General features: G+C 44.8%; 1 protein-coding gene across 1 annotated transcript in view; it reads left to right on the top strand.

Moving 5' to 3' along the window:
* DEG5 (DEGP protease 5) overlaps positions 1 to 27,030 on the top strand; it is a 104,255-nt gene that overhangs the window by 56,363 nt on the left and 20,862 nt on the right. The window contains exons 2-3 of the mRNA XM_086522714.1: positions 22,568 to 22,708; positions 22,847 to 22,909. Coding sequence (XP_086378840.1) covers positions 22,568 to 22,708; positions 22,847 to 22,909 — 204 coding nt within the window. The remainder of the gene's footprint in view (positions 1 to 22,567; positions 22,709 to 22,846; positions 22,910 to 27,030) is intronic.

Genomic DNA, 27,030 nt, shown 5'->3' with positions numbered 1-27,030 from the left:
TTCAGCAGACGTGTACTCCTCCCCATTGTCAGATCTGAGACATTTAAGCTTACTACCCTTTTGCGTGTTCACAAAAGCATGAAACCTCTTGAATGCATTAAATGTCTCACTCTTATTCTTTAACAAATATGCCCAGCCTTTCCTAGTGCAATCATCAATGAATGTAACAAAGTATAATGCACCACCAAAAGACTTAACAGGCATTGAACATACATCGGAGTGAATTAAATCAGGAGCATTAGCTTTGCGCGAGACACCAGAATAATAAGAAGACTTCTTTTGTTTACCATACAAACAGTCATTACAAAAATCTAACTTGGTGCCCTTTACATCAACCCTCTTCAAAGAGGAGAGCACATCAAGTCTCTTCTGGCTCATATGGCCAAGTCTTTTGTGCCACAACTCCAAATGAGAAGCAACTTCGGCCACTACAAGAAACTTGCCAGGCAAAGCTTTGCCATGTAAATAGTACAATATACCACTCTTGCATCCCTTGACAATGAGCATTGATCCCTTAAGCAACTTCCATGAACCCCCAGCAAAAATGGTTGTATATTCCTGTGCATCAATCTGGCCAACAGACAATAGACTCTTCTTGTTGCTTGGTACATACCTTACATCTTTAAGCATAAACTCTTGGCCATTGTTTAATGCCAAGCGCACAGTGCCCATTCCTTCAATGTCACAAGCATGGTTATCCCCAAGGTAAACCTTGCCATACTTGCCTGCATGATAAGAAGCAAAACACTCCATAGATGGAGTCACATGAAATGAGGCACCCGAGTCTACTATCCAAGACTGTGTAAGGCCATCATTTGCACTTAGCAATGCATCAATGACATCTCTACGTGAGATAAGCATGTCTTCTGCATTTGCTACAACAAAATATGAGGGGCATGAAGCTGCAACTAAGATCTCCTCACTGTCGGATAACTCTGTGATAACCACACTAGAGGATACATTGACAGTCTCCGAATCCTTGGAGAAGGTACCTGCTGATTTTTTCCCTTTCTTATCCTCTGTCTTCTTCTTCTCCTGTTAATCCTCTTTTCTTTCCTGCTCTTTCTTGAAATACTTGCAATCTGGCTTCTTATGGCCTTTTCTGCCACACTGGTAACAAGTCACATCCTTATCCCTAGACTTGCTTTTGCTCCTGTTTTGAGTCTTGGTACCTGTATTTTGCTTCTGACTTCTACCTCTCGCATTGTAAGCAGAACTGCCACCTTCCCCACCACTAGACTTGCGTCTAATTTCCTCATTTAAGATGGAGCCTCGCACTCCATCATATGTGAGGTTGGGACTATTACTCAAAGAAACCACAAGCGTTTCCCAAGAGTCTGGCAACGTCATCAACAAAAATATGGCTTTCAACTTGTCATCAAAAGGTTGAAGCCCAGTATCCTGTAGCTGACTCATAACACTGGTGAAAGCACTTAAGTACTCAGAAGCCGACTTGGCTTCGTCAAGCATCATGTTCACCAGTTTGCACATCAAATGCACCTGACTCACAGGGGTGGCATTCTCATAAGTGGCCTTCAACTTATGCCAAATTGCATGTGCAGTGTACAAGCCCTTTATGTCCACCAGAATGTCATCGGTCACAGCCATTTTGATATAGGCCTTTGCCCTCTTGTTGAGCTTGGCCCATTCCTCATCCGGCATATCCTCAGGCTTTACAGCCAAAAGGGCGTCCTCACAATCCTTGAGGAACAAAATCCCGTGCATCCTGTCCTGCCATAGGTCGAAACCTGTACCGTCAAATCGCTTGATTTCCATCAAGCTCTTGGCATCATACGATGAGGAAGTAGAGGCCATTTGCACGGATAAAAATGCAACAGAAAGTGTCTACACAAAATCTGAAAATTTTCAGTGATCACAATGTACCGCACGTTGCATACAATGTGCTGAAAATTTCACCAATTAACAAGTATCCCCAATGCGTACTTGCATAAACCCACAAAAGGCGTACATAAACCTCAATTTGTGTACATAAAAACAGTTCAATTCTGAATTTTCTGCAAATTTATTGTTTTGGCGCATCAATTTGCATCAAATGGACCTATTTTGAGTGGGAAAAGCAAGGGGCATTCACGGGAATCGATTTCGAACACCTGCGTTTTGCTGTTTTGACCTGTAATTTTCTGATTTTTACCTGTTTTGACCTAATTTCAGCCTGTTTTAGGCTGTTTTGGAAACCCTAATCACCCTAGGTGACACCGGAAGCAAGGGGCTTCGCGATGAAAGCGGAAATTTGACGCGAGAGAAGCCTTTTGCTTGCTGTCCAGCCACCTGCGCAAAGCTTCTGAAACCCTAATCTGGCTCTGATACCAGTTGTTGAGCGCGCGGCGGTGTGTGCAAGTGAAAGAGCACGCGAGGAAGTGCAGTGTGTGTGCAGAGAGGGGTGACGAAAGCCAGCAGGAGAGGAAGCGCTAACAGAACGATGAGGGAGAGAGAGAGGGCTCACGTTTTTGGGAAAAACTCAATAAGTGAGTTTTGGGTTTTCCCACTTTTATTATAAGTGACCTTTCAAAAATGTGTCCAGGTTCAATATGAACATGGACAAAGTATAAAAATGTACAAAAAGAGGTTATTTAGGCCTTTAACCCAACATAGACTGCTCTCCTCCTGCCAAGTGTCCAATTTGCCCCTTGGAGTTAATTCCCTAGTTCCCACCCACTTATAAAGTAGTAAGTGACTTTCTGAGTGGCCTAGATTTCATTTGGCGCGCACAGGCTTCCATACTCATCAGAATTCAGTGCTAACTAGCCCAACCAGATCGACCGACCTAAACTCCCGATGCGAGAAACCTGTTGGGCCGCAGCCGTTTCACACTGGCCATGCAATGTCCACTTGCACCTTTTCAAGGGTTCCGGGGAAAACAAGTAAAAATAAAAATAAATAAAAATATCTAGTACTTATTTACGGAAGGCAACAAGAAAAATACACCTCCTGGTGACACATCCCACCCTTGAAATACTGCAAGCGACCTCGCTTGCATGCCAATAATACATTCTGTATCTCCTGATATCACCTATATTCTATGATGGGAATCCAAGATATACATGCTTTCGGAAATGTAGCGTTGGACGATTAAACAATCCCACCAACTTGGCTATGACACATATATCAAGCATAGAAGTCTTCTAGTGTACTCTCAAGCACAAACTTCTCTAGCTAAATTCTGTATGGAAAGAGTAGATACAATTGCTTAACTACTCTCTTGAGCATCATGAACCATGCTCTTGCCTTGCTCCAAAAAGGCTACATCAAGTCATTGTGGGTTCCATCTGAAAGGCTTCAAGATACAATTGCAATAGCTGAGGTGAATCGACCAATTCAGAGTCTTCCATCCATTTGGCATCCAACGATGGATAGTTCTTGAACTTCACCAAATAGCGTCTTGCAACCTTTCCCTAACCTTTCTTTCTTTATGTGCCAATATCTGTTCAGGAACAAGAATCTCATCCAATTCTTCCACTTCGGGTTGTTCCTCATTAAGCATATTCTCTGGCACATCACCAATAAAAGGTCTTAGAAGGCTGACATGAAAAGCATTATGTATTTTCCAGCCTTCTGGTAGCTTCAACCTGTAAGCTACATCGCTGATATTTTTTGAAATCTGAAAAGGACCATAATATCGCATACTGAGCTTAGGAAACAAACGTTCCTTGCCTTTCCTTTTCCTTAACCTGGCCTTTTCAAAGCGCAAAAGCACCCAATCACCAAGTGAAAATACAAGTTCACGACGGTGACGATCAACAGCTTTCTTTTGCTTAGCCCGAGTCTTCTCAAGAGCAATCTTTATCTTCTTGTATGTTTCATCCATATCTTGCACATACTTGTCTGCCTCAAATATCTTGTCCTTAGTCTGTAAAATGGGCGGGACTTTTCTCCCTCCTTCCACTATCTCAAATGGTGCCTTACCTGTTGACGTATGCACAGTGTTATTGTAAGCATATTCAACCAATGGAAGATGGTGTTCCCAAGTTGCCTTGTGCTCTGACACATAACATTTGAGCAGATCCAGGATAGTAGAATTTGCCATGAATATCTTGACCATGTGTTCAGGCTTTATTTTCTTTCTAACAGGAATGAAATGGGCCTGCTTACTGAACCTACAAATGATAGTCCAAATCCCATCATTGCTTGTTTGTGTCCTTGGAAGATCAAAGATAAAGTCCATCGCCATGCTTTCCCATGGCCTATCAGGGATCGCCAATGGCTGCAACAATCCCGGTTGCTTTTGCTAGATCTTTCGAAACCTTTTGTGGTTCAGTGTGATGCGTGTGGCCATAGTCTTGGTGCAGTTCTAATGCAAAATGACAGAGTAGTCGCATATGAGAGTAGAATTCTTTTGAAGACTGAAAGGAACTTGCAAGTCTATGAGAAAGAATTGCTGGCAGTAATCCATGCTCTCACTAGTTGGAAACACTATCTGCTAGGGGCTGATTTTGTTGTCCAAACAGATCATCAAACCTTGCGTTATTTTGTCACACAAACGAAGTTGTCTGAGAAGCACACGCGATTGGCAAACATCTGGTCAATGTTCCATTTTTAGATTGGGCATGTGCAAGGGAAAAAGAACGTGGTGGCTAATGCATTGTCACGAAAGCCCCAAATTTCAGCAGTGTCGATTCCGTACCATTGTGAACTAGGCGAAATGAAGACACAATATGCTGAAGATTCAGATTTTGCAAGGATCTATGACTAGCTTGTTGATGGGCAACATCATAAGCACTATATGCTTAAGAATGACTTTCTCATGATGCATGGAAAGTTATGCGTTACTAAACAGTTACGGCCAAAGATTTTGATGGAAAGTCATGCTCCACCTTATGCTGGGCATCGTGGAATTGATGTGACAGGGAAAGGGGTTGAGGCATTCTTCTATTGGCCAAACCATATAACCGGCCTATACAACGTAGGAGGGCGGTACTATTTCAATTACCTGTTAACTTTACACAGAGCACTGAGAAGGAAAGAGAACACAGATGCGTCCAGCGACTAGAATTTCACTGCGTACACAAGACCGACACCCTGTAGGCCCCAAACACTCGTGTCCCTTTCAATATTTCTTCATTCAATTTAAGGTAGACGATCCGACCACTTAGTACAAGCTTTCACAAAGCTCCAAACCTGGCGAGGGCTGAAAATGTTGGTTTCCGACTTGATTTCGGCAGCATAACGGCGCAAAAACCCTTGTAGGTCAAAAGTACCTGTCTAGGGCGGATTCCCTCGCTATCTGGAAGCTTTTTGGTGAGCTGTCACAGAAATTCAGCGTGCTGTAATTCTCTGTTTTTCACTGCCGGGTGCCCAAAAGCCTGTACATGCATCCCAAGGCTCTCACGAGGCTCCCTTAGTGTTTCCTTGCAGTTTAGGTGCGAAACCCTAAACCTGCAGAAAAACACAGCATGCTCTAATTCCCTGTTTAGGATCGTTTTTAGCGGAGCGAACACGCCTACGCGTGTCCCAAGGGCTCCCGCACGCAATGGGACAGTGCCCTTGTGAATTGGACGAGTTTTCACGCGAGAAAACTCTTCAAACTCATAATCTTTCGCGATGGAACTGTGTGTACCTTTGGGGGATTAGCAATTAGTTAATCCGGTTCTTGTTCAGAAGGCTCTTGCCTTGGCAAACATGCATAAACCCCCAGAACTGTACATATTCATCTGAGTAGCCCAACTAGTGGGGCATTACCATATGTGCCAAAGGGGGGAGAGAGATGCACGAGAGCAAGTCATCGCGCTACATGAGACAGAGGAGAAGGCAAGCTTTCCATTAAAGCTGTAGACTTGCATCCACTACTCATACACACACTGTAGGTCACTTATGAGGCTAAAATCAGCCCAAAATGGACGCACCCTCCAATTGAGGTGTCCTGTAGACTGCTCTCCTCTTGCCAAGTGTCCAACTTGCCCCTTGGAGTTAATTCTCTAGTTCCCACTCACCTATAAAGTAGTAAGTGACTTTCTGAGTGGCCTAGATTTCATTTGGCGCGCACAGGCTTCCATACTCATTAGAATTCAGTGCTAACTGGCCCAACCAGATCGACCGACCTAGACTCTCGATGCGAGAAACCTGCTCGGCCGCAACCGTTTCACACTGGCCATGCAATGTCCACTTGCACCTTTTCAAGGGTTTTGGGGAAAACAAGTAAAAATAAAAATAAGTAAAAATATCTAGTACTTATTTACAGAAGGCAACAGGAAAAATACACCTCCTGGTGACACCGACAAAAGATCGATACTCTCGGAAAATGCTATCCATCATTCGATTGAAAGTCGCTGGAGCATTGATAAGGCTAAAATGCATCACCAAAAATTCATATAAACCGAAGCTTGTCTGAAAGGCTGTCTTGTAGAGATCTCCTGAAGCGATTTTGATATGATGATATTCGCCTTTCAAATCAATCCTACTGAAACAAGAGGATCCCTGAAGTCAATCAAGAATATCATCGATCCTTGGAATCAGAAATCTATTTTTGATAGTGATTTTATTGAGAGCTCTGTAATCAATACACATTCTCCAAGATCCGTCTTTCTTCAATACCAACAACACCGGAGAGCAGTAGGGTGAAGTACTTTGCTGGATAAGACCCTTTTCGAGAAGGTCTTTCACTTGGTTCATGATCTCTTCATTCTGGGCTCGGTTAACACGGTAAGGTGGCCGGCTCGGTGGTGTGCTTCCAGGAATCAAATCAATAGTGTGCTCCGCAAGACGAGATAGGGGTAAATCGCCTGGTAGGCCCTCAGAGAAACAATCAGCATGTGTGTGGAGAAAATCTTGGCGTTCTTTGTCAAGTCCATACATGTTCGTTCTATGTTCATCATTTAACTCTTTCAAATAGATCGAGTAAACAAAGAGACTGTATTTCATTAATTTGGAAATGGCCGAAGCCGATACAATAGAGACGGGCTCGCCCTTCAGTTTTACATCAAGTACAAATTTTCGACCCTTTTCTGTCACGTGACACATCCAACTCTATGTGTCCATGGACAAGCTATAGCATGACTAGGGTTTAGTTCAGTCAAGCCAGTCTAGAATAGGAAGTGATCTGGCACTTTTGTGAGTCTGTTCACAGACCGTGCATATCCAGACACTTAGAGTAGATGCATATCCTCTGGTTGCACACAGCATGATCGTCAGTTTTCCATAAGAACCCATCAGGAGCATTTTTATAGTGCATAGACCTATTTTCCCTACTTTTGACATTTTTCACTTATTATTTTTAAGTGACTTTTGTTGGAAAGTAGGTAGGGAAATTTTGCTAAGTTTGTATATAAGAAAACCTAGCGCTAGCACTTTCTAGCAGAAGAGGCAGCAGGATCACTTGCTCAACAGACAACTTCTCAGCAAGACCAACCCCCGCAATTGACCTAGCATTTTCAGCCCAACTGAGAAGCTAGCGTTTTTTGCAAGACAGATCAGCCCTTGCGTTTTGTACAGCAGATCAGCCCCGACGACCCCAGAAGACAGTAGATTCCCAACGTTAGCAGATTCCCACCGCAGGATGACATTCAACCCTAGCGTTTTTGCATCTACCTGAGACCATCAGCGTTTTTGCCGATCTTCGCGACAAGACCATCAAGAACATCAGCGTTTTCAGTTTTCAGCATTCAGTAACCGCAGTAGAACCCGCGAACCTCGCAGATCTCACCTTCTGCCAGCAGATCCTCGCCGCACGGTCAGATCTTGTGAAATTTGCAGATTCAGCCCGGAAAACGCAGATTTCAGCATCTGCATTTTCAACGCGTCGTCGTCGTACCCTCATCATCGATATTGTCACCGACATAGAGTCAAAATTAAGCAGATAAAAGATTTGCAGATTTCAGCCCGTCTCGTCGTCATCCTCATCGTCGTCGACACCGTCGGCAAGTCCAAGCATTGTAGAGATTTGTGCAATCAATAGTAGACCGCTCTCGCCATAGGGAGTAGGGCCTTCGGAGGAGGGTTTGACAACATTCTGGTGTCGTATTCTTCTCTCTCTATCTCTCAGTCTCAGCACCTTCATTCACAGTGTTCACCACTTTGTTTATGTCCATTGCACTCTCTCACTAAAGGAACGGAAGGCTCTCCCTTCCATGAGTAAAAGGAACCTTGAGCACAGTTCGGAGCACTCATCTTGAGCAAAGTTCAACATTCATTTCCGCTGCACCTTACTTCCCCTTGTGCCTCTTTTCACTCATTGAGAGTGGACCGTGCACTTAGCGGCCGGCCAATCGACGTGAGGTGGGAAAAAGCAACCTTGGTGTGAGTGCAAGGCCGCCAAGGGGTGTGCCCGTGGAAAAGAGCAGAACTCGGGTGAAGAGAAGATCCTTCTCTAACACAGATTGCAAGCGAAAGAAGAACCGCAGGAACCTCCAGACCCTCAAGAACCTAAAGAACTCAAGAACCAAGATCCGCAAGAACCCAAGTTCCTCGTGAACTTAAGAACCCAAGACCACAAGAACCCACGACTTCAGTGGATGGTCATCACTTGAAGCGGAATGGATACTTTGCTTGGAGGTGATGAGCATGAGAGAGGCGAAGAAGAATTTTTCCCACTAGGAGGTTTTTCCGACCCTCCCCCTTCCCCATCTACGCCAAGGATTGTACTAACTCCTATGGAGGAGTTGAAGTAGTTGTTTATGAAAAGGGAGTTAGAACACAACGCTAGAAAAGCAGAAAGAATGGTAGCCATAGATCATGAATCTGCAGAAAGAAGGGCAGCCAAGATCATGAATACTAAGAAAGAATGGCAGCCATAGAGCGTGAGCACGAGCAAGCACTCTTGGAAGCCAAAGCACGAGAAGCAAAGTTGGATCGCGAGAACAAAGAAAGAGAAGCAGAATTTGATCGCGAGAACAAAGAAAGACAAGCAACATTTGATCGCGAGAACAAAGCAAGACAAGCAATGAACGACCGACACATGATGGAGATGTTGCGACTCTTTTCTCAAGTGCAGGCACAGATGCAAGAGCTTCGGGAAAAGGAGACACTCTCAGTCTCTTCTTCTCCAAAGCATGACACAGGATTTGTATGATGATAAGCATGATGAATTGCATGATAATGATAAGCATGATGATTTGAATGACAATGACAAGCATGATGATTTGCATGATGATCACGATGTGATTTCTCACAAGTAAGATGATTTGTATGATCAAGACGTGATTGTTCACAAGGATGATGGTTTAGTTGATGCTTTTTCTAGCGAAGCTAACGTCGTTGCAGATTCGATCAATCACGAAGAATCGATCTTGGCTTTCGAGTCGAGGTTCACAGCCCCCCCCCCCCCCGCCCCGGCAGATTCGATCAAACACGACGAACCGATCTTGGCTCTCGAGCCTAGGTCCAAAGAACCCCCACAGGAAGTACTGTGTTCGCATGATTAGTCAGCACGCATTGTACGAGTGTTTCATTCGTGATCGTTTCATGTATTTAAGTCAGCGTCTTTATGTGATCCCTTTTCCTAGGCATGACATATTGTACGTTGAGCACGTTTCACTCATGAATGAGCACAAATGTATGCGGATTATTCATGAAAAGCTGAAAAGTATGCATTCAAGGAAGTCACATTTCATGTCTCTTCCTTGGCATGACACCTTCGTAGAACGAGTACTAGAAAGTATGAGTACCAAGCATGGGCATTTCCATTGTGTTTTGCCACAGTTGATTGATTGGGATCAGAAAGAAAAGATTTGATCTCATTGTCTGCATGTGTTTGATGAATGGTTTGACACTCCGTCTCTATGTTCATCTACATTGCATGCACAATCTTTAGAGAAGACGAGATTTTTTTCTGTTACTTTACATGGAATGGGTATGTTCATGTTTTTGTATTGGAAGTGGTTTCATGAATTTTCAGCTTAGGAGATTCTTGAAGAAGTTAGACGCATTACTCTAGACGAAATTGAAGCATTGAAGGAGCTACAAAAGACTTTGTGTTGCTTTCGGCGCGGCCCAAAGAAGCAAGCATTGCAGATCTTTATGAAGTTCAAGTATCGCATGACCCACGCATCAGAGTGGGCCGGCGAAGAGTCCTTCCCAGGATTCTTCAAGACGCTGTTGGCGATCTCCCTCGACGCCATACAGTTCGGTACCAGTACCTCACTTTGAAAAGGAGGGGATGTCACGTGACACATCCAACCCTATGTGTCCGTGGACAAGCTAGAGCATGACCAGGGTTCAGTTTAGTCAAGTCAGTCTAGAATAGGAAGTGATCTGACACTTTTGTGAGTCTGTTCGCAGACCATGCATGTCCAGACACTTAGATTAGATGCATATCCTCTGGTTGCGCACAGCATGATCATCAGTTTTCCATCAGAACCCATCAATAGAAAAGAGTCCCAAAACCTCTCGCAATAAGCGTCCAAAGAATCTCCCTTGGTCATCCGAAGATGGTTCCAAGCGGTTCTTATATCCCATTCTTCGTACTCTCGAGTCAGCCAAGAAGAAATAAAGAGCCTTTTGAACTTTAACTACTTGATTGGAGCTTCTTTGTTTAGAATAAAAGTAGACCACCATGTTGGAGCATTTTCTTCGAGAAAAGATGCAGCCCTCCTAATCTTGGAGTGCTCTGAGTAATGCCCTCCAGAGAAGGCTATGTCAAACTGTTGGATGAAGGCCAAAGCCCTTGGAGCATCTCGGAGTCAAGAAAAGGATTCAAATTTTATCGACTGTCCACCTTCTTTAAATTCTTTTGCTTGCTTGCTTTTGTCTTCAAGGAAGTCATCTTGGTTGGCTCTGTAGAAGTGCTTCTTCTTTGCATAAAACATATGGTCATCGGAGTCCGAACTGCGAGAGGATGACTCCTTCGTAGAGCTATCAAAAACTGGGCGGAATTTGAGTTTCTTTGCCTTTTTCTTGCCCTTTCCGAAGCTTTGCTTTTTACTTCGCTTTTTACCCTTTCTGTCCTCCTCGCTCGAGTCAGAAGAGCTAGAAGAACTGTAGTAGACTTGGACACTCCAAGTCGAGAATCTACCGCGACACCACAAATAAACAGTTCAAAACAGTTCACAGTTCACAATTGATTCGACATTGGCCCGACGGAGTTCCGTGCCTAGAGATATTGGCCCCAAAGACTGGCGCCCCTTTTGGTATTTCTTTTTGTATTAATCTGTGTTCAAAGTACAAGAGTGCAGGCAGGCGCTCACACTCAGACTCTATGTCCAGATGCTCTGAGTCATGAGGCCCTGCCTGCCTATTTAAAGATTACAAAGGGATATGCTTAGAGCCCCAAAGGTTGGTAAAAATCAAAAGCTTGGGTTTCTAAAAACCTTCATGAAAATAAAGCAAAGGTTCTTTCTCTCTCTTAGGCTTTAATAAAATAAAGCAACCTTCAAAAAGCTCCAGCGTAAAACTTCAGCCATAATTTGCGTATTAAAAAAACTGCCCAAAAAGCAAAACTGCCGCAGATTTCAGCCTCCGCAATTTCCGCCGCAAAATGCGGGCGTCCGTACAATTGCCACGTGTCAGTCATTTCCAGCCTGTCCGTACATAGCCTGCCATGTCAGCATTCAACTGCAGCTAGAGAAAAGGTGTGTGTGTGTTTATCCGCTGCTCCCCTACAGGCTATCGCGTCACAGATTTGTGACATACCCCCCTCTTGAAAGCATTGTAATCGCCCTCAATTACGCCTGCAAAACAGAGAGAAGCCATAAACTGCCTTAGCAGACACTGACTGTTAGTACCTACGCACTAGGAACACACATCTAGTACATGTACCAATCGACAGTCACATCACAGGACATCACAGGACATCACATTACCAATCACATTCAACATTCATTCGGATCTTAGACCATGATTTATCAGCAACGCAGTTAGCAATCGCATCTAGATCCATTCAGGACCTCATAGATGCCCGATTGACTAATCCCTTTGCAACCATGTCTATTCGAGATCATTCAGACCAAAATGCTACAGTCATTTTTTCTATCAGTTCCTACACTTAAAAACAAGTCAAGAACAAATGAGTTTCATATTTAGGAATTCCATTTCATAAAGTCATACAACGGAATACTGTCAGCTCAAAGAGACATCAGTGACTCTAGTATTCAAAAATGCATCCGTTGACAAAGGAGCGGAGTAACTCCCCTCTTGTGCAAACCCACTGCACCAGATCTCCGGCCAAGTTGAATTTGGGGTTCCATTTGGAGTAGACTATGCTAAACCAAAAGCTTCAAGGTAAAGTTTCACAATCTGAGGAGTATCTGCTAGGTCCTCCTCCTCCTCCATCCACTTCGCATCCAATGCAGGATAGTTCTTGAATTTAACCAAGAACCGCCTTCTGACTTTACCCTTATAATATTTGTCTTTATGTGCCAAAATCTGTTCAGGAACAAGGATCTCCTCATTTTCTTCCACCTCGGGTTGCTCATCAGGCTCCCCCCATCTTCGGGGACATCACCTTTAAAAGGTTTCAAGAGACTCACATGAAATGCATTGTGAATCCTCTTAAGTGTCACGCAGTTTCAATCAGAAGGAGACATCATTGATCTTTTCGGAGATTTGGAAAGGTAAGAGCACCCAATCATCCTCCTTCAATTTCAAATCGCGACGATGGCGATCCGCTGCCTTTTTTTTGTCTTTCTTGAGATTTCTGCAAAGCCTTGCGGACCTTGGCAAAAGTCGTGTCTAAGTCGCGCATGTAGCTTTAAAAATCTTATCTTTCGTGCTTAGGAAGGGTGGAACCTTCGTAGCACCTTCAACAATCTCAAATGGTGCTTTCCCCGTCGAAGAGTGTATCGTGTTGTTGTAGGCAAATTCCACCAAAGGTAGATACTTTTCCCATTGAGTCCTCTAATCTGAGATGTAAGACTTCAATAAATCTAAAACCACTGAATTAGCAATCTCAGATTGCCCGTCAGTCTGCGGGTGGAAAGATACGAGAACTGCAACCGCGTGCCAATATTCTCCCAAATTGCCTTCCAAAACAAACCCGTAAATCTGGGGTCCTTGTCAGAGACAATCGTCTTAGGCATGCCATGTAATCTGAAAATCTGGGCCACAAACAGTCTCGCTAAGTGATCCGGCTTGACTGTTTTCTTCACTAGAATGAAATGAGCTTGCTTGCTAAATCTGTCAATAACAGTCCAAATACCATCGTGACCACTCTGTGTTTTGGGGAGATCAAAAATGAAATCCATTGCAATACTTTCCTAGGGGCGGGTGGGTATAGGCAAAGGTTGTAACAATCCCTGTGCTTTATGCCTGTCAAACTTGACCTTCTGGCATACCAAGCAACTGCGCACAAACTCGTCCACATCCTTCCTGAGTCTTGGCTAAGAGAAGTATCTCTCTACCCCTTTCATGGTGGTAGCAATACCGCGGTGACCCGTAAAAGGCGGACAGTGGCATTCAGTCATAACCTTTTCCCTCAACGGTTGTGTAACGCCCAACATGGTTTTTCTCATCAAGTAGCCATCCCGAATGAAATATCCCGCTACTGTCTCCCCATCCCCTATCCGTGTGAAAACGTCTGCAAAATCTGTATCCGTGGCATACTGATCGACCATATCCTCGAAGCTCCTATGATGAATCGCGGAAATAGCCAGAACCAACGGCTTCCGAGACAAAGCATCTGCCACCAAATTCTTCTGTCCCTGCACATGGACAATCTGGAAGTGAAACTGTGACAAGATGTTTGCCCACCATGTCTGCTTTTCCAATAGCTGCTTCTGTGACAAGAAGTAGCGTAAACTCTGATGGTCCGTAAAGATAGTAAAATCCGCTCCGAGTAGGTAGTGCCGCCATTGAGTAAGAGCATGGATAACCGCCAAAAGCTCTTTCTCATAAATTTGTGCTATCAATCCCGGCCTTGAGAATAATCGGCTCTCGTAAGCGGCTCTCGTAAGCAATGACATGGCCTTCTTGCATTAAGACCGCACCCAGACTACGACCACAAGCATCACAATATACTTCAAATGACTTCTGCAAGTCCGACAAAGTCAAAACTGGTCCCGTAGTCAATTTTTCTTTCAATGTCTGAAAGGCAATCACCTCTGTGGACTCCTTTCTGTGTCAAAACATGCAAAGGAGAAGCAACCTCTGCAAATTTTCTAATGAACCGCCTGTAGTACGCACACAATCCCAAGAAGCTTCTAACTTCATGGACATTCTTCAAATCGGGCCAATCACGGATAGTATCTATCTTGGCCGGATCCATCTGCACTCTTGCTGCTGACACAATGTGTCACAAAAAGTGTATCTCTGGTAGGAAAAATTCTTTTTTCTTTGCATTAATCACTAACTTGTGATTTGGTAATGCTTGAAAGACTTGAAGCAAATGATCTCTACGTTCTGCCTCATCCTTGGAGAAAACAATGATATCGTCAATGAAAGTGCCAACAAATAGCATGTACTCTCGAAATATCCTGGCCATCATCCAGTTAAATGTCGCAGGAGCATTGATTAGGCCAAAAGGCATCACCAAAAACTCCAATAACCCAAAAGTTGTCCGAAAGGTTGTCTTGTAGACGTTAGTGGGGATGTCGTGGTATTTAGTCAATACTATGCACGATGGAGCTGATGGTTATATTGTCTTGTGGGTGACTACCATGGGTCTATACCTTGCACTTTCCTTTAAGGATGAATCTGGGCTCATCCTGGATTCATCTAGGTATATGTCTTGTAGACGTCTCCCGGCGCGATTCGGATCTGATGATATCCACTCTTCAAATCAATCCTGCTAAAACACGAGGATCCTTGTAATCTGTCGAGTATATCATCGATCCTAGGAATCGGAAATCTGTTCTTGATGGTGATTTTGTTGAGAGCTCTATAATCGATGCACATTCTCCAAGGTCCGTCTTTCTTCAATACCAACAACATTGGAGAGCAATACGGTGAAGTACTAGGTTGGACAAGACCCTTTTCCAAGAGGTCTTTCACTTGGTTCATAATCTCTTCGTTCTGGGCTCGGCTCACACGATAAGGTGGTCGGTTCGGTGGTGTGCTTCCAGGTATCAGATCAATGGTATGATGTTTAGGACGAGCATGTGGTAACTCGCCTGGCAGGCCCTCTGAGAAGCAATCGGCATGAGAGTGGAGAAAATCTTGGTGCTCTTTATCAAGTTCATACATATTTGTCCTATCCTCATCATTGAACTCTTTCAAAAAGATTGAGTGAACAAAGAGACTGGATTTCATTAATTTAGAAATGGCCGAAGCCGATACAATAGGGACAAACTCGCCCTTAAGTTTTATATCGAGTACAATGGTTCTGCCCTTCTTTGTGGTCAATGTTGCTTTCCTCGCCCGATAGTCGACCACGGCGTTGTTCTTGTGGTACTAGGGAATTCCCAAGAGGACATCACAACCTTCCAAAGGCATTATGTAAAAGTCCTCATGCCCCAAATGCCCTGACAACACAACCGAAGTTTGCCAATGACAGGTGTAATGGCTACGTCCCTGTCGTGTGCCGCTAGAACTGCCTCCGCAAGCGATCCCATCCCATCGGGAGTGATCTCGAGCCGCGCCGCCAATTCTGGTGAAATGAAGTTGGCCTTGGCTCCTCCATCAAAGAAGATTAGGGCTTCTTGGTCTTTCACTTTGCCCTAAGCTCGACAAAGTTCTGTACTCTCGTTCAACGTGCTGGGATCGGTACCCACGCAATCTGGAACCAGTCTTATTTTCATCTTGCCTTTTCTTCTATGTTCCTTAACCACTCTCGAACTCTCATGCCTCTCGTCGTCCTTGTCGTTCTGTTCTTTCTGTGCCTTTTTAGGGCACTTCACGGAGATATGTCCAGTTTCCCCGCATCCAAAGCACTTCCCTTCCTTGATGTAGCGAGCTCTCTCCTGAGGAGTGAGCTTGGGTCGTGTATCCTTCTTTTTTGGGTTGCTCTTCCTCTTTCTACTTTCATTTGTCGAAGTCTGTTCGGCTCTTTGTGTCATATCTCATCGGTGGGGTAGGTCAAACTGCCTCAGTGAATGGCAAAACCCTGTTTCGCATGACTCATCAACTCCTGAATGGAAGCTGACTTTTGTTCCAAGCAGTGATCTCGGATCTCTGTAGGAAGACCCAAGGTAAACCGCTCAATCTGTTCCTTGAACGAGATCTTCTTAAATGAAGAGGCGGGTAGAAAAGAGCTCTAGAATCTCTCACAATAAGGGTCCACTGTATCCTTCTTGGTCATCCGAAGATGGTTCCAAGCAGTTCTTATATTGCGTTTATACTCTCGAGTTAGCTAAGAAGAAATAAAAAGCCTCTTGAATTTCAGCCATTTAACTGGCGCGTCTTGTTTAATAGAAGCGTGGACCACCAAGTTCGAGCATTCCCCTTAAAATAAGAGGCAGCTCTCCGAATGTTAGAGTGTTCTGAGTAACGCCCTCCCGCGAAAGCGATGTCAAACTGCTGTACAAAAGACAAAGCCTTCGAAGCATCTCTATAACCAGAAAACGTGTTAAATTTAATTGACTGTCCACCTTCCTTAAACTCTTGGACTTTCTTGCTTTTGTCTTCCCGAAAGTCATACTGGTTGGCTTTGTAAAAATTCTTCTCCTTTGCGTAAAAGTTGCTGTCATCAGAGTCCGAACTGTCTGTAGACGAGTTCTCTATAGAATTGTCAATCACGGGGCGAGATTTAGACTTCTTTGCCTTTTTCTTGCCCTTTCCGAAGCGTTGGTTTTTGCTTCGCTTTTTGCCTTTTCTGTCTTCTTCGCTCGAGTCAGATGAGCTAGAAGAAGTGTCAGAAGAAGAAGAAGAAGAAGAAGAACTGGGTACTCCTTCAAATCGAACACGCTTCTTCTGCTTTCTTGCCTTTTCAAATGTAGACCGACTGCCCAAATAACCCGGGAAGTCAGTGCCTTTCTTCTGCTTTTTGTCGTGCTTTTTAGCTTTATTTTGCGCGTCAAAAAGCTAAGCAATTCGTGCATCAACCACCTCTTCTAATTCTTTCTCTGTATATTTCTTGGGAGTAGGAGGTTTCTTGAGAGCGGGTTTTCGGGGTGGTTTTGTGGTCTTCTGCCACTGCGTGTGCGCCTCCTCGAAAGAAGTCTGGCTCATAAATTTTGCCAATTTTGGGTTCTTGGCAAAATTAAGCATCATCTTTCTTGCATCGCCGATCAATTGCCAACGCTCCATCTCTTGGTGCTCCGCCTGAGTAGGCCGAGGCGGGCCATACTCCTTGCGTGAATCTTCGTTGTGATCCCTTTCTGCATCTCCGGATGCAGAGGGAGTCGACTGATCTTTGCCTGAAGCCATAAGTGCCACGGAAAAAAAGGGATCGGATTTCCCGTAGAAGAGAAATCGGCCGTGCTCTGATACCACTGTAACAGACTTGGACACTCCAAGTCGAGAATCTACCGCGACACCACAAATAAACACTTCAAAACAGTTCACAGTTCACAATTGATTCGACACACTAACCCGGCGGATTACTAAGACAAAAATTTTGCAAACTGAGGGTCTTTTGCAAATGTAATCATCTGCTTTGTGCACTCGTCAACCTGTTGTCTATGTTGCATCTCTTGAAGTTCATACTGAGTAGGCCGAGGTGGCCCGCACTCTTCCTTTGTTAAATCGTTAAAATCTTCTGCGTGATCTCCTCCCGCATTAGCAAATCTAGAAGAAGTTGACTGATTCTTGTCGGAATCCACAAGTGTCGCGAAATAAGGGATCGGATTTCCCGGTAGAAGAGAAATCGGTCGTGCTATGATACCACTATAACAAACTTGGACACCCCAAGTCAAGAGTCTACCGCGACACAGCAAGATTCACTTCAAATTACTTAACAGTCCACAAGAGACGATAGGCCCGGCATAGTTCTGTGCCAAGACATATTGGCCCCAAAGACTGGCGTCCCTTTCGGTATTTATTTTTATATTAATCTGTGAGCAAGGTACAATTGAGCCAGTGCGTTCTCGCTCTCAGACTTTGCGTCCAGATGCTCTGAGAAGTGAGCCCCTAAGGCTACTTATAAACATTACAAAGGGTTGCTAAAAGCAGAGCCCCAAAAGCTGGTAAAATTAAAAGCAAACTGTCCCAAAAGCTGCCAACAAAAGCTGTCAGCGTAATTTGCAGAAAATCCGTATGCTGTCAGTGCAAAAAGCGGGTTTTCGTACAACTGCCATGTTAGCGTGTCAGTGCAAAAAGCAGGTGTCCGTACAGCCCGTTCGTACGTTGCCACGTCAGCAGTTAGCGCATATGGCGGGATCGTGTACAGCCTGTCGGCGCATTTTCCGGATGGCTGCCATGTCAGCATGCTTTGTGTCTGTATGTCCGGGTGGCTTTGCCACGTCACCAGTTTGTGACAATATCTCCTGGAGCGATTCTGATCTGATGATATCCGCTTTTCATCAATCCTGCTGAAACAAGAGGATCTTTGAATTCTGTCAAGAATATCATCAATCCTTGGAATAGGGAATCTGTTCTTGATGGTGATTTTATTGAGAGCTCTGTAATCAATGCACATTCTCCAAGATCCGTCTTTCTTTAGTACTAACAAAACCGGAGAACAGTAAGGTGATGTACTTGGTTGGATGAGACCCTTTTCTAGAAGTTCTTTCACTTGGTTCGTAATTTCTTCATTTTGGGCTCGGCTAACTTGGTAAGGTGGCCTAGGTGTTACGTCCCCCCGACATCAGGATGGACGCCTGCAATTATGTCCGACAAGTGTGAACATGGCTCTTTGGTTATGAAGTCCTATAAATAGGACTTGTCTCTCATTTGTGAGACATCTTGTGTAATCACCACACTTGGACTCTTGGCCCTTGGCAGCTCTGTCCGCATACCTGTATTGGTGTGGGCTCGGTGGTATGGGACATCGGCCCTTGTGGCAGAGGCTAGCCCGCTTGGCTGGCATAAATTCTTGTCGTTCTTTATCCAATTCAGACATATTGGTTCTTTGTTCATCATTCAATTCTTTCAAGTAGATTGAGTAAACAAAAAGCAGTACTGGATTTCATTAATTTCGAAATGGCCGAAGCCGATATAATAGGGACGGACTCGCTCTTCAATTTTACATCAAGTACAATTTTCCTGCCCTTCTCATTTATCAAAGTCGCTTTCTTGGCCCGATAGTCAACCATGGCGTTGTTCTTGTGGTACCAAGGGGTTCCTAGTAGGACGTCACACCCTTCCAAAGGCATGATGTAAAAGTCCTTGTGCCCTAAATACCCCTGACAATGCAAACGGAGTTTGCCAATGAAAGGTGTAATGGCAACATCCCGTCCGGGCGCCGCTAGAACTGCCTCCGCCTGTGGCCCCATCCTGTCAGGCGTAATTCCAAGTCGAGCCGCCAATCCAGGTGAAATGAAGTTGGCCTTGGCTCCTCCATCAAAGAAGTTGAGGGCTTCCTGATCTTTTACTTTGCCCCATGCGCGACAAAGTTCTGTGCTTTCGTCCATCTGACTCGGTTCGACGGTCCCCATACAATCCGGTACCAGTCCTGCTTTCATCTTGCCTTTTCTGCCACGTTCTTGTGCTGCTCTGGAGCTCTCTAGCCTATCTTCTGATTGTTCTCGTTGTGCCTTTTTAGGGCACCTCGCAGATATGTGTCCTTGTTCTCCGCAGTCAAAACACTTCCCCTCTTTGAGATATTCGGTTCTCTGCTCCTCGGTCAATCGGGGTCGTGCATCCTTCTTTTTCTGGAATCTTTCTTCTATTTTTATTTGTTGACGGTCCTTGGTGTCGAAACCTCATCAACGGAGTAAGTCAGGTTACCCAAATGTATAGAGAATCCCCGCTTAGCATGCCCCATCAATTGTTATATGGACTCAGACTTCTGCTCAAGGCAGTAATCTTTGATTTCTTTGGGAAGTCCGCAGCAAAACCGCTCGATTTTCTCCTTGAAAGTGACCTTCTTGAAAGAAGAGGTCGGAAGAAAAGCATCCCAAAATCTTTCACAATAAGCATCCAAAGTGTCACCTTGGTCATCCGAAGATGGTTCCATGTGGTTCTCACATCTTGTTCGTACTCCTGAGTCAACCAAGAAGAAATAAAGAGCCGTTTAAATTTTAGCCTCTTAGTCGGGGCTTCTCTCCTCAAAAGAAGAGTGGACCACCATGTTCGTGCATTTCCCTTCAAGAATAATGCTGCCCTCCTGATCTTGGAGTGCTCTGAATAGCGCCCTCTAGAGAATGGCGTATCAAACTGCTAATAAAAGCTAAAGCCTTGGGGGCATCTCGGAATTCGGAAAAGGATTCAAATTTTACTGTTTGTCCACCTTTCTTAAACTCCTTGGTCTTTTTGCCCTTGTCTTCGAGAAAATCATACTGGTTGGTTCTATAAAAGTGTTTCTTCTTTTCATAAAACATGTGATCATCCGAGTCCGAACTGTCAAAGGAGGATGACTCCTCAATCGAACTGTCAGAAACGGGCCGGGATCTGCTCTTCTTTGTCTTCTTCTTGTTCTTTCCAAAACTTTGATTCTTGCTTCGCTTCTTGCCCTTTCTATCCTCCTCGCTCGAGTCGGAAGAGGAAGAGCTATCTGAATTGTCATAAGAAAAAGAAGAATTGGGTAGTCCTTCGAAACGTACATGCTTCTTCTGTTTTCGTGCGTTTGCAAAAGAAGATTGATTGTGCAAGTAACTGTGGTAGTCAATCCCCTTGTTGCGCTTCTTCAATTGTTTCTTCGTTGGCTTCTTTGCTTCTAGAAGTTGATTGATTCGTTTTTCGACGACATCATGAAGTTCTTCTTCAGTAAACATCCTTGGGGTAGGAGGTTGCTTGAGGGCCCGTTTAATGGGTGATTCAATGGCTTTCTACCAATGAGTATGCACTTCATCCATCAGGTGCCGGGTCAAAAATTTTGCATACTATGGATCCTTCGCAAATTGGAGCATCTGCTTTACGCACTCATCAACCTGCTGTTGACGTTGCATCTCCATAAGCTAGTACTCCGTAGGCTGAGGTGGCATGTACTCGTGCTCTTCTAATCCACTCAAATTCTCCGTACTGCCTCCCGTTCCCGAGGTGGCAGGTGGAGTCATCTGATTCTTGCCCGAATCCATCTGTGCTGTGAGAAAAGGGACCGGATTTCCCGGTAGAAGAGAAATCAACTGAGCTCTGATACCAGTGTAAAAAACTTGGACACCCCAAGTCTGGAATGTGTTGCGACACGAGAGAGATTTACTTTAAACACTTCCACAATTCAATCACAGTTCAATTGAGTCGACACGGCCCAACGTAGTTCCGTGCCCAGAGAGATTGGCCCCAAAGACTGGCGCCCCTTTTGGTATTTCTTTTTGTATTAACAAATCGAGCAAGTACTCCTCTGCTCACCTGCTCGTCAGCTCTGTATGAGCCAGAGTGAGAGCCTAGGGTCTTATTTAAAGGCCCTTGGCCTCGGAAAAGCAATTTACATGGAAAGCTTAAGTTCCAAAAGCATCTGGTGCTAAAGCTGCCACCCAAAACAGCGAGCGTGAATTGTGGAATTTCGTACAACTGCCACGTCAGTAGCGTAGATCGTGGGCGTCCGTACAACCAGCCACGTCAGTAGCTCTTATGCATTTTTTGAATGCCTATGTGTCCCTTTGGCCCCTTGGCAGTTGCCCATAATTTGGACCAACTTATTAGTTGGTCATGCCATGTCATCAGTTTGTGACAATAGGCTAGATTATCACTCAAGCGAATTAGGTTCCAAGATCAATTAACTTGGAGTCATAAACACGATCTTGAGTAGTTTGCTAACCCATCACAAGCTCACCATAAACAAGAGAGATGTATGCAAACATGGAATGGATTTGTTTATTCATGAAATGAGCTTTAAGTAGCTCTACAGCCTTGCACCACTACATGTGGGATAATTCCACCTTTTCTCTCCTTGACTTATACTCTAGTGACTCTAGGACAAAGCTCACACCTTACAGTTGGGGTTTTCTTAAAAAGGTTTGCAGGCTGTAATCTGGTTCTGAATAAGAGAACAAGGAAGACCTAAACTTTTTCTGATTATAGCTACATTGTTCTTGGGGATATGGCTTCGAGTGAATATGATGTGGCAACCCTAGGAGACACTTGATAGGTAAAGAGGTTGAGGCCAGCCAAGTGATGACGTGGGAGCTGCCATATCTCTCTCTCACACGCACACACATGCGCGTGCGTGCGCGTGCGCGCACACGAGGCAGAAGCCAGCCGGCAGTAACGTGGCAGGTTGTAGAGTTGGCACTGAATGTTGTGGCAGCTATCTGGGAAGGCAGAACGCAGAGGTGATACACAAAGAGTGTATAGCGCTGGGCCGAAAAGAGAGAGAGAGGGGTTGAAGGAAGGTAGCGTGGTATTAAAAAACAGCAAGCTTAAAAAGAGAGATCCGGAAGAGCCACTTGAGCTCCAGTGTGTACAAGACTTGTGTAGTGTACACAAGCACCACCCTCTTGAGATGAGACGTAAAGAAATACCGCAAGGGGCTGACCAAGTTTGGCGATAGTGCTTCTCTGTCAAGGGGTGGTTTCGCCACTTGGTCCATGCAAGTGTCAGTTTGTTCTGCTAGAGGAGACACAAACTAAGGTTCAGGCTATGACTTCTGATGCATAAGCTCTCAGGAGTTGTTTTTTTTGAGGCCGTGAACTGTCCTGGTGCTTTAATTTGTCCTTGAGTGTGCAAAGCCATGAGGATAACCAGCTAACATAAACGCTTTTGGATCCAGGAAGTTACAAGGTCAGTTGTTTGCATCAAGGATGTGGAAGTATCAAGCCCAGGTTCCTCAACCATGATTCCTCCCAATGATGAAGGCATAAGCATTGAAGGAACAGGGTCAGGCTTTGTTTGGGACAAATTTGGTCACATTGTGAGAGTCCTGTTTTCTGTACTAATACTCAGTACAACTAGCTTGCTGTTTACTTTATTGCTGATTGCCCATGAAATATTCAGTCTTGCATGCTTGTATACGACACAACTAACATTTCTGTTGCTTTGGCTATGGAAGGTAACCAACTATCATGTTGTAGCAAAATTAGCGAAGGACACTGCAGGCAAGCAACAGTCACAAGTGAGTGCTAAGCGTTGCATTAATATTCTATTGTGTGTGGGTTTGGGTTGTTTCCCATGTCAACTCTCTTCTACTGGGTATTACAAAGAGAATGTACAAAGACTCATCAAACCACAAAGACACTTGGGGAAAGGTTCATAGATCCAGCCTTCTCTCATATGGGACATCGGACTTGGCTTAACACAAGGGTTTGGCAGGTTCTTTGAAGAGAAGCCCTGCTGACGTGCAGAATAAAATTTGTGAAAGAATGATGCAAGGCAAACAACAACTATGGTCCTAGACACCAGTTCATGCATCGCATCTTAAAAACGTGTTTGTTATAACCCTCATCAGAAAGACAAATAATGAAAATCAAGTAATGATACTAGCATGTCTAGTGCTCTGAAGTAAGTCAACCAGGCATTCAAGAACATGAATGTAGATCGTCTTATACGCATCTTCTGTGGCAATGCATTTCTGGTAATAGCTGCTCTTCAGATTTATGCAGCTAAACATACTAGCTCCTTGTAGACTATTTAAAGTATTGTAGATTTGAGGGAGTGGAAAACTCTCAATAAACTCGAATCTACTTATATAAACTAAAGAATTGACCTTCATCAAAGACACTCAAGTCTACTTATATATTCCAGAGAATTGACTTTCATCAGACAAAACATTTCTCTCGTTGTCAAGGGTCAAGTAAGCAGGACTACACTTCCTCATTTCTTGCTTTGCAGTTATGTGACTCTATATGGGCAGTTACCTGCATCTGTATTGATTCTGTTGGCCCTTGAACCCAAACATGAGGGTCTTTTCTACAAAATAAGGTATAGGTTGGGTTTGGACTGCGAATGCATATGTAGGATGACATGACGTTCATCTATGAGAGCAAGTAAGAAATTGTCTTTATCGTTATACCAAAATTTGAGTTGTCTTTGAATAGGTGCAAAAGCTTGTAGTCAAGCCTTTGAACGTTCAGCTTGAGCTGATGGGTGTACATAGTGATCTAGAGAGATAGTTATGCTTGCAATACAAGAGGAGAGAGTGAATGTCAGGTGCAGCAGAAGAGAATAAGGATTTGCTCGGATCTAGTACTCCGCACACAAACACAAAGGATACTTTACTTCACTTGAAAGAACTGAACTAAACTGACAGAAAGAGAGATACAAGAGAGAGAAAAGAGACGACATAGGGATGTCAGGTCCCAACTCTCAAGGGCCCCCTTGCTCTGTTGTCAGAGCAAGTACTTTCTTTATTCTTGCACAAATGCTACTACAATGATGCTGATGCTGATGCTAATGGGTACTGATGCTATTGATGTTGGGGACTGGGTACCGAGGTACTGAAGGGGACTATGTCGAAGACGATGACATCGACGACGAGTACAGTGGGATCTATGTCGAAGACGGGGAGGTCGACGACGTGGTCTATGTCGAAGACGACTTCGTCGACGACGAGGTACTAAGGTTCTTCGTTGACGACGGTACTATGTCGAAGACGGTGAAGTCGACGACGGTACTATGTCGAAGACGGTGATGTCGACGACGGGGTCTATGTCGAAGCCGATGATGTCGACGATGGGTACTGTTGGTCTATGTCGACGACGACGATGATGGTGACTGTGACGATGACGACGATGGTGTCGTCGTCAAGTCGGGGACTGCGATGACGATGATGGAGGTGTCGTCGTCAAGATAGGGATCTACGATGACGATGGTGACGACGACGATGGTGTCGATGACGACGGCGTCAAGGCTGAAAACTGAAAACGCTAGGTGTTCTGCGGGAGATATGCTACTGCGGCGATACTGCAGCCTGGATCTGCAACCGCTTCGTCGGGCTAGGATTGAAATGCAAAAACGCTGGCTGATCTGGCTGAAATCTGAAAACTCTAGGCTGATCTGGTACTAGATGGGGAATCTGGCGAGGATCTGCAACTTGGTGGAAGCGGCTCGGGAGGCTAAGGCTGAAAACTGAAAACGCTGGGCTGTCTGCTGAAAACTGAAAACACCAGGCTGATCTGGATCTTCTTGAGAAAAATGCTAGGGCTCCTATGAGGTGCTGGGTGCCTGTTGGGTGCCTGCCTCCTTGTGTCCCTGCTTCTTCTGCTTCTCTTTGAGTGCCCAATGGGTTTCTTTTATAGATCTTTAGCGATTTGCCTTACCTACTTTTCCAACAAACTTACAAAAAGAATTCCAAAAGTCACTTGTAATAAAATGACTTATAGAGGTGGTTCACACGGTAAAATATTTGCATGATGAAATGACTGTTCTTGTGCAAGAGAGGGTATGCAAGTGTGACTGGCCTGGACATGCACGTCCTGCTAGAGGCTCACAAAGATGCCATGCTTAGGCCTAAGCTAAGACTCATGCTAGACTATGGCAGAAGCGTGTCCACGTGGTGCAAGTGAAGTGTGCATGTGACATCCCGCTCTGTTAAAAGTGAGACACAATTGCCGAACTTCTATTTGTACTTCTGAAGGTGATTGATGAATGCTTTTGATGTTGTGGATGCACAAACCAATGCAGATTCCTCCGAAACCAGGGATTGATGGTACTACGGTTGCTGTGGGTACTGCTGGCGATGCAAACACCGTGTAAGGGGCACTGTCCAGCCTTACTACGATTGCCGAATATCAGCCTAGGCTCTATAGCAGATAGTGTTGACTCTGCCTGCTGTAGCAAGAGCTGTTCCTCGAACACCGACTATGGTGAAAACATTACCGGTGCTGATGGACTGAGGTTTGGTTCTGGAGTCCTTTCCAAAGGTTCAATGACTAGAGAAATGGATGCACGCTACATGCGAATGCGAATGCAGAAGAGGTTAAGGGTCCTGTCTCCAACTTCTTCCATATCCGTATACAAAGCTAGGAGATCTTGGTACTCAAGATCTAGGTTTTCGTGTATCCGATGTCAATCTTTCTTCAAACACATCAGATACAATTTTTAGATTTCAGCCAGATCAGCCAGCGTTTTTGCATTTTAGTCCTAGCCTGACGAAGCGGTTGCAGATCCAAGCCGCAGTAGCAGATCTCCCGCAGAACACCTAGCGTTTTCAGTTTTCAGCCTTGACGCCATCGTTGTCGTCACCATCGTCATCGCAGTCCCCGACTCGACGACGACACCATCGTCGTCATCCTCACAGTCACCATTGTCGGCGTCGTCGACATAGACCAGCAGTACCTATCGTCGACATCATCGTCTTCGACATAGACCCCGTCGACGACGGGTACTGCTGGCCTATGTCGACGACGATGGTGACTGTGATGACGACGACGATTGTGTCATTGTCAAGTCGAGGACTGCGATAACGATGACGAAGGGATCTGCGATGACGACGGCGTCAAGGCTGAAAACTGAAAACGCTAGGTGTTCTGCAGGAGATCTGCTACTGTGGCGATACTGCTGCCTGGATCTGCAACCGCTTTGCCGGGCTAGGACTGAAATGCAAAAACACTGGCTGATCTGGTACTAGATGGGGAATCTGGCGAGGATTTGCAACCTGGTGGAAGCGGGTTCTCGCGAGTCGCGAGGCTAAGGCTGAAAACTGAAAACGGTGGGTTGTCTGCTGAAAACTGAAAACGCCAGGTTGATCTGGATATTCTTCTTGATAAAAACGCTAGGGCTCCTACTGAGGTGTTGGGTGCCTGTCTCCTTGTGTCCCTGCTTCTCTTGAGTGCTCAATGGGTTTCTTTTATAGATCTTTAGCAATTTGCCCTACCTACTTTTCCAACAAACTTACAAAAAGAATTCCAAAAGTCACTTGTAATAAAATGACTTATAAGAGGCGGTTCACACGGTAAAATGCTTGCATGATGAAATGATTGTTCTTGTGCAAGAGAGGGTATGCAAGTGTGACTGGCCTGGACATGCACGTCCTGCTAGAGGCTCACAAAGATGCCAGGCTAAGTCCTAAGCTAAACTCATGCTAGACTATGGCAGAAGCGTGTCCACGTGGCGCAAGTGAAGTGCGCATGTGACAGTGAACAAGAGTGAGTTCTTCGTACCTGCGAGCATCAAGAAGGGGGTTGGGGGGTTGGAGAGAGAGAGAGAGAGAGAGAGAGAGAGAGAGAGAGAGAGATTTTCCATTGCGACGAATGGCTCCCCACCTTAAGCAACCACCATACTTACTATGGTGGTCAC

This window comes from Adiantum capillus-veneris, chromosome 10 (genome assembly GCF_014529385.1).
Source record: "Adiantum capillus-veneris isolate H3 chromosome 10, ASM1452938v2, whole genome shotgun sequence".
NCBI lineage: Eukaryota > Viridiplantae > Streptophyta > Polypodiopsida > Polypodiales > Pteridaceae > Adiantum > Adiantum capillus-veneris.
The sequence above is the reverse complement of the archived record's forward strand: the minus strand, read 5'-3'. Positions and strand labels throughout refer to the sequence as shown.